The 18740-nt window shown below is 40.0% G+C and overlaps 1 protein-coding gene across 1 annotated transcript in view; it reads left to right on the top strand.

The window, feature by feature from the left end:
• The first annotated feature begins 24 nt into the window (after nt 1-24).
• LOC144225487 (retinol-binding protein 2) overlaps nt 25-18740 on the top strand; it is a 67160-nt gene continuing 48444 nt past the window's right edge. Inside the window, exons 1-2 of the mRNA XM_077756685.1 lie at nt 25-2470; nt 2920-3082. Of these exons, the coding sequence (XP_077612811.1) occupies nt 2417-2470; nt 2920-3082 (217 nt within the window). The 5' untranslated portion in view covers nt 25-2416. The remainder of the gene's footprint in view (nt 2471-2919; nt 3083-18740) is intronic.

Below are 18740 nucleotides of genomic sequence, written 5' to 3'. Positions count from 1 at the left end.
TGCTGCCACCCCCCGGGCTGAGGGAGGAATATCATCCACACACCTGCAGATTTAGTCCTGACCTCGCACCTGTGAGGTCTTTCCCCAGGGGCCCAGGCCTGTGGGTTCAGGACATGTGAGCTGACATTTGATTATCCTTGTATTAAGTATCTTGCCTATTACATGTCCAGTTAGGACCAAAATGTAGTGAATGCCACAAGCAGGAAAAGATGCCCTCCACCCTGGGAACTTAAAGCCAAGTTAAGGAGATCCGACCACCAGCAATCTCCATCTCCATACTGTACACATAGGAGATGCTCTAAAAATGACTCATGAATGAGACAGAACTGGATAGAATTGTAAACCAAAGTTAGAATGAGGTGAACCTTAATCCAAGGCAATTACCAGTTGGACTTGATTTCAGAGGTGTCATGAGCACACAGGTTACCACCCCAAAGCCTTTCCCACCTCATTTATGAGCTGATGTAAAGCCTTCTTTTTCACTATGATCGATGAGGCATAACTTGCAGAACCGTCCAGAAGAGGGAAAGCAGCCTCATGTTTGCCCTAAAGTGTAAATGACTGCTAGTGTGCCTTTATATAGAGACACTCAGGAAAGCTGAAAGGCGGGTGAGCAGATGAGACACCAGGATAGGGGAAAACCACTGCAAAACGGAAGTCTTCCATCTAGGACCCCCTTCAACATCAATTCCCCTTAGGCTGTGCCCTGCCCCTTGGAAGAGTGACTGGGTTAGGAGCCAGAGGAGCTGAGCTCCAATTCTCACTCCACCACTCACAGGGCAATACCACAGGCCTCTGGATCTCACTTCTCACATCAGAAAAGCCCCACTAGCAATCTACCTCACCTCCCGCCCAGGTGTGCTGTGAAGCTTGTAATGCGTATAAAATTTGTAGACTGCCGAGGACCAGATCGGTGGCTCTCAGACCTGGCTAGGCATTAGAACCCCCTGCGGAGCTCACAGAAGTCCCTCTACCCGGGCCGCTCCTCAGAACCAGTTACGCCCATGTGTGTCCAGGTGGGACCCAGGCATCAGTCTGTAAAGCTCCCCACCTGAATCTAATAAGCCACCGGAGCTGGGAATCCCTGCCCTAGACCATTATCTCTAACCTGAAGGTAATCTAGCCCCTGCCCAGAGGCATTTGGCGATGTCTGGAGACATGTTTGATTTAATAACTTGACTCAGGGGTGCTACTGGCGACTGCAGGCCAGGGCTGCTGCCTAACACCCTGCAATGCACAGGACAGCTCCCCCACACAGAAGAATTATCCAGCACACAATATGTCGACAGTGACAAAGTTGAGAAACCCTGCCTCAGACAAATATAAGAAATGTTTAATGGTTTTTTTTTTATTACCCAGGTCATTTGCCTGGTCTAGACCAAGGCAATGAAACCCAGTACTGCCTGAGATTTTAGAGACCTTTTCGCCTTTGCCTTGGAGTCTGGTCCTGAGAATAGAGAAGTCAAAGGCAAAGAACCTTATAAGGGCTGTTCACTCATCCATCACATAAACGTTTAATGAAGCACAGAACTAGCATGATACCTGTTGGGCATCCAGGAGCTCCCATCCTAACCCATCCCAGGTACTGGGACCCCTACAGATGATGTCCACTCCCAATACATAAATGCCTCACCCAATGGTTAGATTCTGATGGGGACTCGAAGTGTGGCCCCGCTGGTGTGAGTGCATGAGGAGGAGTCAGGTCCCACCCTTGGGGGTCTCTGGTCTCATGGGGAGACTCAGCCCCGCTCTGATTGAAGAGCTTGACCACCAGAACCTCATGAGGAGCCGCATGAGGTTTGTGAGCCTTATAGGGGCAGGATCAGCCTGTTAGCAGAACTAATCTGAAAGCCATTCTCTCAGTGGTAAGAAGAGAAAAGAATGAAAAACACCCATTGGAGCTGACCACAGGGCAGTCACCTTCAATTAGAAATTCACATGTACAAGCCTAATCTTCCCAAAGAAGTGTATGTAAAATGGGAGGGTTCCTTACTCTGCATAAATCTGTAACCTGAGAAGCAGGCTTTTGGCTTCAGCCAGTTTTCCTTTCTCGGCACCATCTCCGCTGTTTTGCAGAGGGCTTGCTTCTAAGTGGGCAGCGGCGTGTATCCCGGTGCTTATTCAGCCTTCTCTGTGGCATTTTAGCACCTCTCACCTCCAGTCCGAAGCTATTGACGTCTGTTCCATTTTTGGAACGCTACTGCAAGCTTTGCCACTTAACTGACTCTCGGATGCCATTGTTACGGGATGTGAAAATGACTCTCATCTGTAACAACAGTGCCTGTTAACAGACCGGGGCACTAGCAACAGACTCACTCACTGAATTTCCAAAGCGTTTCAACAACCCTGAGAGCCCCACGGGATTGAAAAAGGAGGGAGGTTATCTATTTACGAGCTCACCTGGTGCCACTGAGCTATGGAAATAGCTTCACTACATCTTGCAATTCCCTGGGCCAGCCAACTTGAAAAGGTTGGTTTTTTTTTTTGGTTTTTTTTTTTTTGCTTTCTATGGTTTTCGACCTGGAGGGTTACAGTATTTCAAAATACACTCTACAGTAATACACCTTATTAACGTGTTTGTGTTACGTAACTACACGTTTTCAAAAGTTCCGCTGGCCACGTGCAGGGACTCAGGCAGGAAGTGCTGAGGCCGAGTCTAGGCTCTTCCTGAGGAGAGGCAGTGGGGTGAGTGGCTGAGCTCCCAAGCTCTGGAACCACGTGGCCTGGGTTCAATTCCCATCTATGCTACTCCCTAGTTCTGTGAGGTTAAGGCAACTTGTACAACTTCTCTGTGCCTCACTTTACTCCTCTGCAAATCAGGGCTGACATTTCGTCATAGACTTTTTGTGAGGCTTAAATGAATCTAATCCATCTAATTGGCATCCTTAGAAGAGATACAGTAGTCCTCTTTATCCGTAGTTTCACTTTCTGAGGTTTCAGTTACCCACCAGAAGCAGAAGACTCTTCCTCCTGAAGAATCTGCAGGTCAATAGTAGCTTAACGCTACATCAGGGTGCCCGTGTCAGTCTCTTCAGGCCGAGTCATCATGGAGGCTTTTTATCGTCTCACATCATGACGAGGGGTGAGTACAGTATAATACAGTATTTGGAGAGATCACATTCACATAACTTTTATTACAGTATGTTATAAATGGTTCTATTTTATTATTAGTTACTGTTAATGTCTTACTGTGCCCAATTTATGAATTAAACTTTATCCTAAGTATTGTACATATAGGAGAAAAACCTTATCTATATAGGGTTCAGTACTACACGTGATTTCAGGCATCCACTCGGGGTCTTGGAACATATCCCCCACGGATAAAGAGGATTACTGTATATATTACTTTTACAAAGAGATTTGAACAGTGTCTGGCATATAAGAAGCCAATTTATATGTGGGTTAATAAAAACAGAGCTCTGAGAGTCACCTCAGGAGTGGAATCAACATGACTTCATTGCTGACATAGTGTGGGTGACAGAGAAACAGAAGGAGCTGAAGTTCAGGGGTCATTAGGAAGCATTTAACAGAAATTAGGAAGGGTGACTCAGCTATGGCAGGAAGCCCTGGAGCACTACGTGGCAGAGGGAGGAGCTATAGCAGAGCCCCTCTGATATTTTGGGGGTGGAAACCCAAGTGCAGATTCTCTCTCTCTGTCTCTCTCTCTCTCACACACACACACATGCACGCGGTACTGATTGAGAACCCGGAGTCTACGACACAATGACCTGTCATCCCAGGGCTGGCAGGTGGATGGACTTCAGACTCTAAACCCCCAAAGCCCCCAAAATGTCATTCTTTGGGCAGCCTCCAAAACCCTCCTGTAAGAAAATCCTGACAAGGTGAACCCCAGGGACCTCTCTGGAAGCCCTGATTTATAACTTCTGTCTCAATTAATTAGGACAGCATTATTGTTCTTTTCAGGTGCAAATGAAACAGCTCAACACTGCCCTGCAATTAAACATTGCTTCATTCCCCTAAATGTCCCCTGTCCACGCCAACACTGACAGGAATAGTGGCCCCAGCCTGCTTCCATCGGCAGAGCTGAGTCTTTCCTAATCTCAGGTGGAGCCCCAGCCCCACATCCCACCCTGAGCGGGAACCTGCAGGACTGAGCCAGTGCAGGTGGTGGGGACGTGCTGATCACCCATGTCACAGAAGTGGCTTTCCTTTCAGGGACAGTGGGGACAAGGAAAGAGATAAGTGTCCCTTTGAGAAAAGGGACTTGATTCACTCTGGGAGGGACACATCCATGGTGATATCGCCCATTCTCTTCAGAATAATCAAAACCCGACCAATCCTTCAGACACAAAATTTACGGCCCTCTCTACCCCCCTCCACAACCCACAAAATCCCCCCTTCTTTGAGTACTGAGCCTCTTTTTTTTTTTTTTTTTACAAATAGTTTATTGTCAAATTGGTTTCCACATAACACCCAGTGCTCATCCCCACAAGTGTCCTCCTCCATGTGTACTGAGCCTCTTAAAGGCTATCCTGGCCATTTCTTCTTAAGATGCCTCAATAGAAAAACACCAGTTCTAAATTAACAAAAGTTGCAGTTTATTTTATTTTATTTATTTATTTTTTTTATTTCTAGGAGAGAGAGAGAGAGAGAGAGACAGCGTGAGCAGGGGAGGGTCAGAGAGAGAGGGAGTCACAGACCAAAACAGGCTCCAGGCTCTGAGCTGGCAGTCAGCACAGAGCCTGACGCGGGGCTCGAATCCACGAACCGCGAGATCATGACCTAAGCGAAAGTCGGACGCTTAACCGACTAAGCCACCCAGGCGCCCCAGTTGCAGTTTATTTTAAAGGGCTGCAGATAACAAATAGGTTAGTACACAAAAATAGAATATAATTATGTAGTGCTAGTTCCAGGATAACTTTAGCATTTATAAAATTTCCAAATTCAGAGCGTACCTGGGGCAGTCTGGGCCAGTCGTGGTGCACAGGTTTAAAGGTAGAGAACGAACTCCATTCTGTCCCACGTCTCTCTGTAACTTCACTCAGTAATAGTGTCAAAAGTTGAAAAGCCCACGAATATGAGGTCTAAGTCCAACCAGTCCCATCCCCCCCAAACCACATACCCCAGGGGAGGTCCTTTTTGAACCCCCACCATTTAGGGTTCAGTCTTACAATTGTGTTAGATGCCCCCGTGCACCTCCATCACATCTGTGGCTGTCTGCCACCTTATGAACAAGGCTCCCAAATTTAGGGAATTCCTGCATTGGGAATTCCATCTCTCCCAGGTATTCATAGAAGAAAGAAATAGCTTCCCCAGCCTACCTTGCATGCAGGCTCCAGGTATGAGACCAAGATTCCCTCAATTAGACCAAGTAAAGAGATCTGGAAAGGGAACTAGGTGAGAAAGATGGATAATGCAAGTTCCATTTTTTGAAATGGTAGCAATGGAGGAATCAGCTTGGGGTGACACCAGTGGCAGACTTCTAGTTCCCAGTGTCCAGTGTCGTAAGCGCTATGCATGCTGGCAGTGGGTACAAAACACAACCCACCTATCAAGTGACCTCACCAAAAGATCCGCATAGAATCTAGTCAAGTCTCTGGATCTAACTACATATTTACAGGACACGTAGGGGCAGAGGGACATGTTAGACATTTGAGGGATGCAATCAGCAAAACCCCAGACTACAAGGAACTGCAGGACAAACAGCCCAGTTTCCTCAACAAATAAATTGCAAGGAACGAAAAAGGCAGACAGAGGGAAACTGTAGCCTAAAAGAAACTCAGAAGACATACCAGCTAATTATGCTATATGGCCTTTCTTTGAATCCTAATTCAAATAAACTGTGAAAACAAAATAAACTAGAACAAACAGAAAAGCATATGAGATAACTAGGGAAATTCGCACTGACAACATTTGATATTGCCAGAAATCCTATTAAACTTTTAGGTGTGACGATGGCATTATGGTCATGTATTTTAAGAGTTCTTATCTTTTAAAAATACACACTGAAATATTTATGAAGAAAGTACATACTATCTGGCTTTTGCTTCAAGCTAATTGGAGAGGTGAGGAACTATAGGAATGGAGACAAAATAAGACGAGGCATGACCTAACAAATGCTGAAGCCGGGTGATGGGCATTCAACTATCCTTGCTACTTCCGTAGATGTTTGAAATATTCCATGATTTAAAAATTTAAAAAAAAAACAAACTAGTTTAAAAGTGGAAAAATTTAAACAAATGATCCTGCGCAAAATCAAACTCCATCTGGCTTAACTATGAATACCCTTACAGAGATGATATCTTGTGGAGACCCTGGGAAGGTTAGCCAGGCACTTTCCATTTTAGATCAAAGAATGGAAGCCATTGTTTCTCCTCTGGGGGGAAATGGAGGATGGAGCTGCTTGAATGTGGAAGCTGAGAAGCTCTTGTACACTCTGGTCATCTGGTCTCCGTCAGCTCATAGATGCTCTGGTCCCCAGGGCTGCATTGGGAACCATGGGGCCCAGTTCCATGGCCACTATGCATCTCCACTCCATCCCAGCTAGCTAGCTCTACCACCCACTGGCAGCCAGCTTTCTCTGCTACAAACTATCTGCATGTTCTTCTGTAGCCAAGCAGACATTGGAAAGTGTATGGAAATGATGGATCTCCCAGGATCGCCCAAGTGAAGTTCTATGCTCTGAGAGAGATGGAGGCAGGGTCAGTGGGATGGTGCTCCAGCCTGGTCCATGAGAGCAGCAGTGAGAGGCCATAGCAAGGCAGTGCTTTGGAGGAGGAGGGGATGTGGCAACCAGCAATGCTAAAGGAAAATCTGTGGGACTTATCAAATGATTAAATACAGACAGAGGGGAAAATAGAAGAATCCAGAAAAAAATTTCCATCAAGTGCCAGGCAGTTTATATACTTTATCTCCTTCAGTCTTCACTATCAGTGTAGCAGATCACTGCCACTTTGCTTGTTCCAAGTCTGGTCCCCTTTCTTCTGATAATAATACTTAGTCCATGTGCTTCAGACAGTTCTTACCTCCCTCGTCCCCAGTCAGTTCCAGGGTTGGCATACAGCACAGGCCTGGCCAAACAAACCCAAGGTCATTAGACCTGACACAAATGCATAATCTTGGGGTTTTCATTTAAGCTACTGAGAAAGAGAGGCTCTCTACCCTTTGGGGATACTCAAGGGGTAGAATGTCAGCCTGGAGTTGCTGAGAGCCGTCACATTGAGGGAGTCTTACTGAAATGAAGCCTACATGGAGGAAAGCAGAGGCAAGAGATGAAGAGATGCTCCACTGTTTGTTGTCAGGATCCAGCCCTGCCTGACATCAGTCCTAACCTTGGGCTTTTTATTTATCAGCCAATTAAATCCTTTGTTTTCTCTAACTAGTGTGAGACACAACGAGCACACACGCGCATGCCCACACACACACACACACACACACACACACACACACCACTCTGGCAGAGATCCTGGACTCTGGGAGTAAGGGTACAGGGTAAGGCAACAGAGTAGTAATAAGACCACATAGATGAAGACAGAGAAGAAGAAGGATGGAGACCTTGCAGAAAAGAAAGCTGTGGTGGTTTTTAAATCCTTTGGCAAATCCTTTGACATACCTTCCATCCAAAGCCTAATTTCCCTCCCCTTGAACGTGGACTGGTAGCAGAGGTGGGGGTATGTGACTTCTGAAGGTAGGTCCTACAAGGGTACATTACAATTGCCTCCTTGGTTTCTCTCTTGGATGACTCAATCTGAGGAAAACCAGGCCCTATGTCACAAGGACACTTGAGTGGCCCTGTGGAGAGGTCCACATGGAAAGCAACAGAGGCCTTTTACCAGCAGCCGGTGAGCCACCTTTGAAAGCAGGTCCTTCAGTCCAGCTAAGGACTGAACCTTAAGTCCCTTCAGTCCTTAAGTCCCTCTCAAGCTCCTGACCCATAGACCCATAAAAACTATGAGATAATAGAAGTTTATGTTGCTTAAAGCCACTAAGTTATGGGGTGATTTGTAATTCAGCAATAGATAACCAATAAAGAGCTCTCAAACACATAACCAGGGTGGCCTCCGTGCAGACTGCCAGTATCTCAGTGACTATACTGAACTACACTATTGTTCTTCCCGTTTTCACTGAAAATAAATGCGTAGTTCTTCCCTTTCTAGAAAATTCTTATGAACTTCTCCAAGTCGGTCCTCCAAAAAGCCTGCTTTACTGACTCTTTCCTAACTAATTCTGCTCAATTTTGATTGGCGTGGTGCTGTTGTGATGTTGGAAGTGAGGGGTCAAGTCAGGTTGCACATTCCAGGAGCTCATTCTTCTTTGATGACCACGTGGCCTCCATCAGACTTTCTCCAGCCTGGTAGGATCTGGTCTCATGCTGTTCTCCTTTCCCTCCTCACTTCACACTATGTTCTCTGAGTTACTGAGCTGTGCAAGTAAGGTAATTACTACTCTGAACTTCACACACCATAGTTATCAGCCCCGCCTTGACCATGCTTTCATTTATGGCCCTTCTAAGGAGACCTCCAGCCAGCGTTAAGAAATCTTCCTGCCACACAGCAATAGCTAGAGACCTTTGGCCCACAGAAGAGGCCACCTCTGCAAGGGCGCTGCTCCTCAGATGATGTGGGCATTGCAACACCTAATTTAGGATATCAAGATAATGCCTGAGTATGTCTTCAGAAAATTTCTGCTATTGTGCACTTTGGGACTCTCACTGTTTTATAGCCCCTAATTGATAATCCTCAAGGTTGCTGTAATCACTACAGATTATTTCCCCCCAAGCCCTACCTATTCTTGAAGACTCAGCTAAAGGCCCTACTGAAGCAAGACACCTTCCTTATCAGCCCCGGATAACTGGAGGACTGGTCTCCTGACTGACAGTGTATCATTATAAATTCCATTCTTTTTCTGGTACATTAACTCTCTTAAAAAATTTTTTTGAGCAAACAGTAAATCAAAACTGAAGTAGCAAAATGGTTAGACAATGATGATAATATAATGACTACATGGTAGAAAACTTTTGCAAATCATATATCCCAGCAAAGACTCATATACAAAATATGGAAAGGATTCTCTACACTCAACAGTCTAGCTAGAAAATGGGTGAAAAACTTGAATAGACCCTTTACCAATAAACACATTAAAAGATGTTCAGGATCACTAGCCACTGGGAAAATGCAATTTTAATCATAGTAATAATCTGCTCAAAAAGTATGCTAATATACTTGTTAGTATGGCTAAAATTAAAAATCTGATAATACCAAGTATGGACAACCCTCCGGAGATACTAGATCACTTGCACATTTTTGGTGGAAATATAAAATGGTAGAGCCACTCTGGAAACGAGTCTGGCAGCTTCTTAAAAAATTAAACATACACTTATCATACGATCCAGTAATCACCCTCCTAGGTACTTTTTCCCAGAGAAATGGAACCTTATATTCACACAAAAACCGTACACGAATGTTCATAGCTGCTTTATTTCTAATAGCCAAAGGCTAAAAAAATCCCAATGACCTTCAACAGATGAAGGGTTAAACAAACTCTGGTACCTTCATACAACAGAATGCTAGCCAGCAACTAAAGAAAAAAACTGTTCATACTCAAAATAATTGGATGGATCTTAGGGCATTAAGCTAAGTGAAAAAACGCAGTCTCAAAAGTTGCATGGAACAAAAATATTACATGGTTCCATCTATATGGCATTATCTAAATGACAAAATTATGGAGATGGAGGACACATCAGTGGTTGCCAGAGGTTAGGAAGGAGCAGGACGATGTGACTATAAAGGGACAATATGAGAGAGTCTTTTTGTGGAGATAGAACAGCCCATGTCTTGACTGTCACAGTGGTTGTATGAATCTATACATGTGATTAAATAACACAGAACTTTACACAAACACATACAAATGAGAGGGTATGCAACAAATGGTGAAATCCAAGGAAGATTTGTAGTCAATGGTATGTATTGTGATAACCAGTTACCTGATTTTGAGAATGCTCTATAGTTATAGGTGATGTCACCAGTGGGAGAAGCTAGGTGATGGGTACTCAGGACCTCTCTGTACTATTTTTGCAACTCATGCATCTATAATTATATCACAATTAGAAAAATATTTTTAATAACACTACATACAAAATCCTAAGGGATATGATTAAAACAGAGCTCAAAGAAAATATTCATATCCTTAAGTAATTAATAAATATGTAAAATATAATTAATATGTAAATTAATAATTATGATTATTCAACAAGGTGTAGAAGTAATTAAGAATTTAAATGTTAGAAAAAATAGCAAAATAAGGATAAAAATAATAGGAAGAAGGAACTGACAAAGCAGAAACAGAAATTATTGTCATTGAAAATAAATAGAGCAAATCTTTAAAAATATAAGGTTGGAGGGGCGCCTGGGTGTCTCTGTTGGTTAAGTGTCCAATTTCAGCTCATGTCATGATCTCACTGTTGTGGGTTCAAGCCCTGTGTCAGGCTCTGTGCTGACAGTTCAGAGCCTGGAGCCTGCTTCAGAGTGTGTGTGTGTGTGTGTGTGTGTGTGTGTCTGTGTCTGTGTCTGTGTCTGCCCCTCCCCTGCTAGTGCTCTGTCTGTCTGTCTGTCTCTCTCTCTCTCTAAAATAAATAAACATTAAAAAACTTCTTAATAAATAAAGGGTTGGTGGGCACATGGTGGCTCAGTTAGCTGAGCTTGTGACTCAGCTGAATTCATGATCTCATGGTAGCTGGGCTCTGTGCTGACTGTGGAGCCTGCTTGGGATTCTCTCTCTCCCTCTTTCCCTGTGCTTCTGCTCCTCAAAAATAAATTAATAAACGATAAATAAATAAATACAGTATTGGAGCTTTAAAATAAAACAGAGAAACCACCAGCTAATGAAATAAAGAAGAATTAAGAATTCATACATATACAAAATTAAAATTAGAATGAGGAAATAGCTAGTGACTTAGAGGAAATAAAAGTATGATTATTTCTTCAAGAAATGGAAGATTTTTAGGTAAAATATTAGAAATCAAAACTTATCACAGAACAGACTGAAATCTAGAGAAACCAATGGCTTTGGTTGAAATTAAGGAAGTTGTCTAAAGAAACTCCCTTTCTCATAAAAGCTCTAGGCCCAGATGATTTCACAGGCAATTTTTATTAAATACTAAAGCAACAAAACTTGTACTTTTTTTCTTTCAAAGTTTCATGGGTTAGGTTTTTGGTATGAATATATTTTTCCTTTCAATCTTTGTATTCTCATTCCCTTTCCTCCATAAGCTACCATTTTAATAAGCTTAGTGTTAACATATTTTTGCAACATGTGCATGGTTTTCTGGCACTATATTCTTAATTTATGCAAATGATGTTATATATTTCATCATGTCCTACCATTTCTGATGCTAACTTAAAGACTCAGCAAAATCAACTTAGGTGGCTGACTTCTTAGCAAGATATATTAGACTAAAAACTAATCAGTTATTGACAAAACATTAAAAGTATTTCTACTAAAATCAAGAATAAGACATAGATATCCACTAAACTCATATATGAGATAATACTTGGATTAATGGAAAACCCTACACAGTTCTTATACAGGAGAACTCAACATTATAAAAATATCCATTCTTCCTAAGTTTATATATAAAGTGAATGTGAACATTTTCCCACTTTCTCTCTTTTTTATATGTTTATTTATTTAGAGAGTGTATACAAGGGCACAAGCTGGGGAGGGGCAGAGAGAGAGAATCCTAAACAGGCCCTGCACTGTGAGCGCAGAGCCCAATATGGGTCTCAAACTCACGAACAATGAGATCATGACCTGAGCTGAAATCAAGAGTCAGACATTTAACCAACTGGGCCACCCAGGAACCCCCATTTTCCCATTTTCATAGCAAAATGGAATTTTAAATTAGTGGGGAAATGATTTGAAATGGTGCTGGGACAATCAGTGAAACATTTGTGGAAATAATTAAGTCAAATCAAAAAGTTTATAGGCTTAAAAATGTAAGTGTAAAGTTTCTAGAAGTAACTACATGAGGTTTTCTTTTTATTTTTTAAATTAATCTTAGGGTCAGGAAGACCTTTGTATGACATAAACCTTTGAACCAATGAAGGAAAAGTTTGATAACTTTAAGTACCTATAAACTAAAATTCTTGCACAGAACTTTCAGTTTTAAAATGTTGATTAGAGGGGCGCCTGGGTGGCTCAGTTGGTTAAGCATCCAACTTCAGCTCAAGTCATAATCCCATGGCTTCTGAGTTCAAGTCCCGTGTCAAGAAAGCCCTCTTTCTCGCTCTCGGAAATAGATAAAACATTAAAAAAACTAAAGAAATAAACGTTAAAAAAATAAATAAATTTTTAAAATGTAGATTAAATACATGAATTTATTGCTGCTCTTTCCCAAAATTTCATTACAATGACAATAAAGATGTTAAAGGACAATTTTTTTAAAGATGATTAATCATGACCTTCATACAAATATGAAATACTTGGCAAAGATTTTATTTAATTTATTAATAAAAGAACCACTAAGATATTACATTAATATTCTTATAAGGAGGATTTGACTTAAGAGATTTATATCCCCTACTAACAATGTCTACTTGCATTGCCAATATTAGACATCATTTTCAGAGCTATAGACTGGAAACATTTGTATTATCAGTTTTATAAGTTAACTCTCACAGAGTTGGAAAATAGACTACTCAGAAACAATCAACAAGGCTAAAAGGCAACTGATGGAATGGGAGAAGATATTTGCAAATGACATATCCAATAAAGGGTTAATATCCAAAATGTATAAAGAATTTATAAAACTCAACACCTCAAAAACAAATAATTCAATTTAAAAATGGGCAGAAGACATGAACAGACATTTCTCCAAAGACATCCAGATGATCAACACACACATGAAAAGATGCTCCACATCACTCATTATCAGGAAATGAAAATCAAAACTACAATGAAATATCACTTCACACCTGTCAGAATGGCTAGAATCAACAATACAAGAAACAACAGATGTTGATGAGAATGTAGAGAAAAAGGAACCCTCATGCACTGTTGATGGGAATGCAAATTGGTGTGGCTACTGTGGAAGACAGTATGAAGGTTCCTCAAAAAGTTAACAATAAAACTACCCTATGATCCAACAATTACACTACTGGGTATTTACCCCCAAAATTACAAAAACACTAATTCAAAGGAATGCACGCACCCCTATGTTTATAGCAGCATTATTTACAATAGCCAAGCTGTGGAAGCAGCCCAAATATACTTTGATAGATGAATGGATAAAGAAGAGGTGGTATATATACACCATGGAATATTACTCAGCCATAAGAAAGAATGAAACCTTGCCATTTGCAATGACATGGATGGAGCTAGGGAATATAATGCTCAGTGAAATAAGTTAGCAGAGAAAGACAAATACCATATGCAGAATTTAAGAAACAAAACAAATGAACAAAGGGAATATGAGAGAGAGAAGCCAAGAAACAGACCCTTGACTATAGAGAATAAACTGACGGTTACCAGAGCGGAGTTCACAGGGATTAAGGAGCACACTTATCACGACGAGTATTGGCTGATGTATGGAATTGTTGACTCACTATATTGTACATCTAAAACTCATATTACACTGTATGTTAACCAACTGGACTTAAAATAAAAACTTAAGGGCTACCCGGGAGGCTCAATCAGTTAAGCATCCTACTTCGGCTCAGGTCATGATCTCACGATTCCTAAGTTTGAGCCCCGCATCAGGCTCTCTGCTGTTAGCACAGAGGCTGCTTTGTATCCTCTGTCTCCCTCCCTCTCTGTCTTCCCCACCCCTCTCAAAAATAAATAAGCTTAACGGAAAAAGAAAAGAGCCTGGTCAAAGAAAACTGACATGGGTAGGCTAGACAGGACACCCACTAATATCATTTTGCCCAGTTCAAGTGTTTTATAATTTTCCCTGACAGTCTCCCCAACCTGTCATCATAATAATCTCAATAAAGATTATTCTTGATCACAAAATAAGACTGTTCTCAGAACAGTCTTTGGCCTGATTATGTGCATAGGTGCAGTAAGAGCGTCAAGATAGGTTTCTTTAAATTTGTTTTGTGCTATCCAGAGTAACACAATATTGAACGATTATAAAATTAACTTCCATCTGAAAGTTTTCATAAGGTTTTTCAGATTGGATGTTTTAAAATGTCTATTTGCTCTCCCCTGACTAAGAAATGAGCGTAAAAAACTCTAAACGTTTTAATTGCAAATGTAGATGAATTCTTCTTTTCTCAAGGTTCCCAAAATGACTTACGTTTTCTGGCCTGCAAGGAAGTGACCTTCCTGACCAATGGTGAGGCTGAACCCTGTAAACCAGGCACTTTGGCCAGTTGTCCAGGAAGGTCATAGTAAGTAATGGTTCCACAAGCACAACCAAACTTTGTTCCTTCACAGTGGCTTGTCATGCCTGATGGAAAAAACATTGTTCTCAACCATGATACTCCAGAAAGGCCTTGGTTGTTTGATCAATTTGTTTAATTAGGTTATGGTAGAAAGGAAGACAGATTCTTATTATACCTGTGTAAATAACTGTATTGCCATGAAAAAGAGACTCCGAATTTCTGAATCATAGGAGTTCATGAATCTTGATATCACTTCTAAGTTTCATTTTAGTTTATGAGAGTAGAGTCTACCCAATTGCCATGGGTCACTTAGAGCATAAAGAGAAATAGAAAGGGCTTCCTAATATATCTGGAAAATAGTGCATTAAAATAACATCAGCAGGGCACCTGTGTGGCTCAGTCAGTTGAGTGTCCTACTTCGGCTCAGGTCATGATCTTGTGGTTCGTAGGTTCGAGCCCCACATCGGGCTCTGTGCTGACAACTCAGAGCCTAGAGCCTTCTTCAGATTCTAGGTCTTCCTCTCTCTCTTCCCCTCCCCTACTCACACCCTGTCTCTGTCTCTGTCTCTCTCTCAAAAATAAACATTAAAAGAAAGTTTTTAATTAAAAAAAAACATCAGCAATATTCCAAACAACCATAATAAATTTTTTTCTCATCATTTCATTCAGTTCTATATAATTAATTCTTATTCCATTCCATATCCTGGATTCATAATCTGATGAAGCCATCTGTTTCCCAACTAAAAAGGGTTCTGGAAATCCTGACTTAGTCTCCTGATGTGGTCTAAAAGTTGCCTAAGTGATTCCAGCTCAGATGCTTCTATCCAAGAGTTAATTCTTTTAAAGGTCTGTATTTGGAAGTACCTTTTTCTACAAGGCTCTATGACTTTCTTTATTAAAAACACAAATTCTGGCTTGCAGCTTATAGGAAATATTTCAGCAAACATTAGAGCAAAACAGAAATTATTTTTTGCTCTTGCTTTTTGTTCTGATTGTTGTTGTCGTTTTTCATTTTATTTTACTTTATTTTTTCATCACCACAAGTGCATTCTTTAATCCCTAACACTTATTTCCCCCATATGGACATCAACCTCCCTCTGGTAACCATCAGTTTGTTTTCTATAGTTGAGTCCCTTTCTTGGTTTCTCTCTCTCTCTCTCTCAGTCTCTTTTGTTTTCCTTTGCTCTTTTGTTTTGTTTCTTAAATCCCACATATAAGTAAGATCATATGATAAACGTCTAACTTATTTCACTTAGCATTATACTCCCTAGCTCTATTCATGTTGCAAATGGCAAGATCTTTCTTTTTTATGACTGAGTAGTATTCCATTGTATGTATATATACCACCTCTTCTTTATCCATTCATCAGTCAGTGGCCACTTGGGCTGCTTCCATAGTTTGGCTATTGTAAATAATGCTGCTATAAACATAGGGGTGTGTGTATTCCTTTGAATTAGTGTTTTTGTAATTTGGGGGTAAATACCCAGTAGTGTAATTGCTGGATCATAGGGCAGTTCTACTGTTAAATTTGTGAGGAATCTCCATACTGTTGTCCAGAGTGGCTACACCAGTTTACAGTCCCACCAACAGCAGTGCATGAGGGTTTCTTTATTTCCACATTCTCACCAACATCTATTGTTTCTTGTTTGTTGATTTTAGCCATTCTGACAGGTACAAAGTGAGACCTCATTGTAGTTTTTATTTGCATTTCCCTGATGATGAGTGATACTGAACATCTTTTCATGTGTCTGTTGGCCATCTGGATGTCTTCTTTGGAGAAATGTCTGTTCATTTCTCCTGCCCATTTTTTATTTGGATTATTTGTTTTCTGGGTGTTGAGTTTTATAAGATTTTTATATATTTTGGATTCTAACCCTTTACCGGATATGTCATTTGCAAGTATCTTCTCCCATTCCATCAATTGCCTTTTAGTTTTGTTGATTTTTTTTAATGTGCAGAAGCATTTTATTTTGATGTAGTCCCAATAGTTCATTTTTGTTTTTATTTCCCTTGCCTCAGTAGACATATCTAGAAAAATGTTGCTATAGCTGGTTTCAAAGAAATTACTGCCTATGCACTCTTCAAAGATTTTTATGGTTTCAGGTCCCACATTTAGATCTTTAATCCATTTTTAATTTACTTTTGTGCATGGTGTAAGAAAGTGGTCCAGCTTCATTCTGTTGTGGTAGCTGTCCAGTCTTCCCAGCACCATTTGTTAAAGAGATTGTCCTTTTGCCATTGTATATTCTTGCTTCCTTTGTTGATGATTAATTGACCATGTAATTGTGGGTTTATTTCTGTGTTTTCTGTTGTATTCTATTGATCTAGAATATGCTGTATTCTATTGATCTATGTGTCTATTTTTATGCCAGTACCATACAATTTTAATTACTACAGCTTTGTATATAACTTGAAGTCTGGAATTCTGATATTTTTAGTTTTGTTTTTCTTTTTCAAAATTACTTTGGCTATTCATGGTTTTTTGTGTAGAACATGGTTTGCTTGTTCTAGTTCTGTGAAAAATGCTGTTGGTATTTTGATAGGGACTGAATTAGATATGTAGATTTCTTTGGGTCATGTATACATTTTAACAATATTTGTTCTTCCAACCCATGAACAAGGGCTGTCTCTCCATTTCTTTGTTTCATCTTTAATTTCTTTCATCAGTGTTTTATAATCTTCAGAGTACAGGTCTTCCCTTTCTTTCGTTAAGTTTATTTCTAGATATTTTATTTGGGTGCAATTGTAAATGGAATTGTTTTCTAATTTCTCTTTCTGTTGCCTCATTATTAGTATATAGAAATGCAACTGATTTCTGTACATTGGTTTTGCATCCTGCAGTTCTACTGAATTCATTTATCAGTTCTATAGTTTTTGGGGAGAATCTTCAGGGTTTTCTATATATAGTATCATGTCATCTGCATATAGTGAGAGTTTTACTTCTTCTTTCCTTTTATTTCTTTATGTTGTCTAATTGTTGTGGCTAGGACTCCAGTATTATGGTGAATAAAACTGTGAGAGTGGACATCCTTGTCTTGTTCCTGACCTTAGGGAAAAAGCTTTCAGTTTTTCACCATTGAATGTGATGTTGGCTGTGAATTCTTCGTATAAAGCCTTTATTATGCTGAGATATGTTCCCTCTAGACCTACTTTGCAGAGGGATTTTTTAATCATGAATGGATATTGTACTTTGTCACATGCTTTTTCTGCATCTATTGCAATGATATGGTTTATCCTTTCTTTTATTAATATGAAATATGTTGGTTGTTTTGCAAATATTGAACCACTCTTGCATCCCAGAAATAAACCCCACCAGATTATGGTGTATGATTTTTTTAAATATATTGTTGGTTTGCTCATTTGCATCTATATTGATGAGAGATATTGGCCTGTAGTTGTCTTCTTTTGTGGTGTCTTTATCTGGTTTGGGTATCAGGGTGATACTAGTCTCATAGAATAAATTTGGAGGTATTCCTTCCTCTTGTATTTTTTTGGAATAGTTTAAGAAGAATGAGTATTAACTCTTCTTTAAACGTTTGGTAGAATTCACCTCCGAAGCCATCTGGTCCTGGACTTTTGTTTTGGGGAAGTTTTTTGTTTTGTTTTTTACTGATTCAGTTTTATTGCTGGTGATTAGTCTGTTCAAGTTTTCTACTTCATGCTACTTTGGTTTTGATATGTTATATTTCTAGGAATTTATACATTTCTTCTAAGTTGTGTGGTTTGTTGACATATAGTTTTTCATAATATTCTGATATAATTGTTTGTATTCCCGTGGTGTTGGTTGTTGTTTCTCCTCTTTCAGTAGTCATTTTGATTATTTGGGCCCCTCTCTCTCTTTTTTTTTTAATGAGTTTTGCTAGAGGTTTATCAATTTTGCTGATCTTTTAAAGAACCAGCTCCCAGTTTCATTGATCTGTTCTATTGGGGTTTTTTGTTTCCTTGTTTGTTTTTTAGGGGGGATTGGGTTTGTTTTGTTTAGTTTCCATATAATTTATTTCTGTTCTGGTTTTTATTTCTTTCTTTTTGTTGGGTTTGGGCTTTCTTTGTTGTTCTTTTTCTAGATCCTTTAAGTGTAAAGTTACATTGTTTATTTGATATTTTTCTTTCTTCTTGAGGTAAATCTACCTCTGAGAATCACTTCTACTGCATATAAAAACTATTTTTAAATGAGAGATCGAATGTTATTTTATTACTGAAATTTTTCAAATGGACTGATAAGAGTTCATAATAATAACAATGCATGAATGGGCATGGAGGAGGGCACTTGTGGGGATGAGCACTGGGTGTTATGTGGAAACCAATTTGACAATAAACTATTTGTAAAAAAAAAATTATAAATTTAAAAAAATAAAAAATAAAAAAAAATAACAATGCATGAAAAGGTATCTTGTT

Source organism: Crocuta crocuta, unplaced genomic scaffold (genome assembly GCF_008692635.1).
Source record: "Crocuta crocuta isolate KB4526 unplaced genomic scaffold, BGI_CrCroc_1.0 scaffold337, whole genome shotgun sequence".
Classification (NCBI taxonomy): domain Eukaryota; kingdom Metazoa; phylum Chordata; class Mammalia; order Carnivora; family Hyaenidae; genus Crocuta; species Crocuta crocuta.
This window is presented reverse-complemented; position numbering and strand designations above follow the sequence as displayed.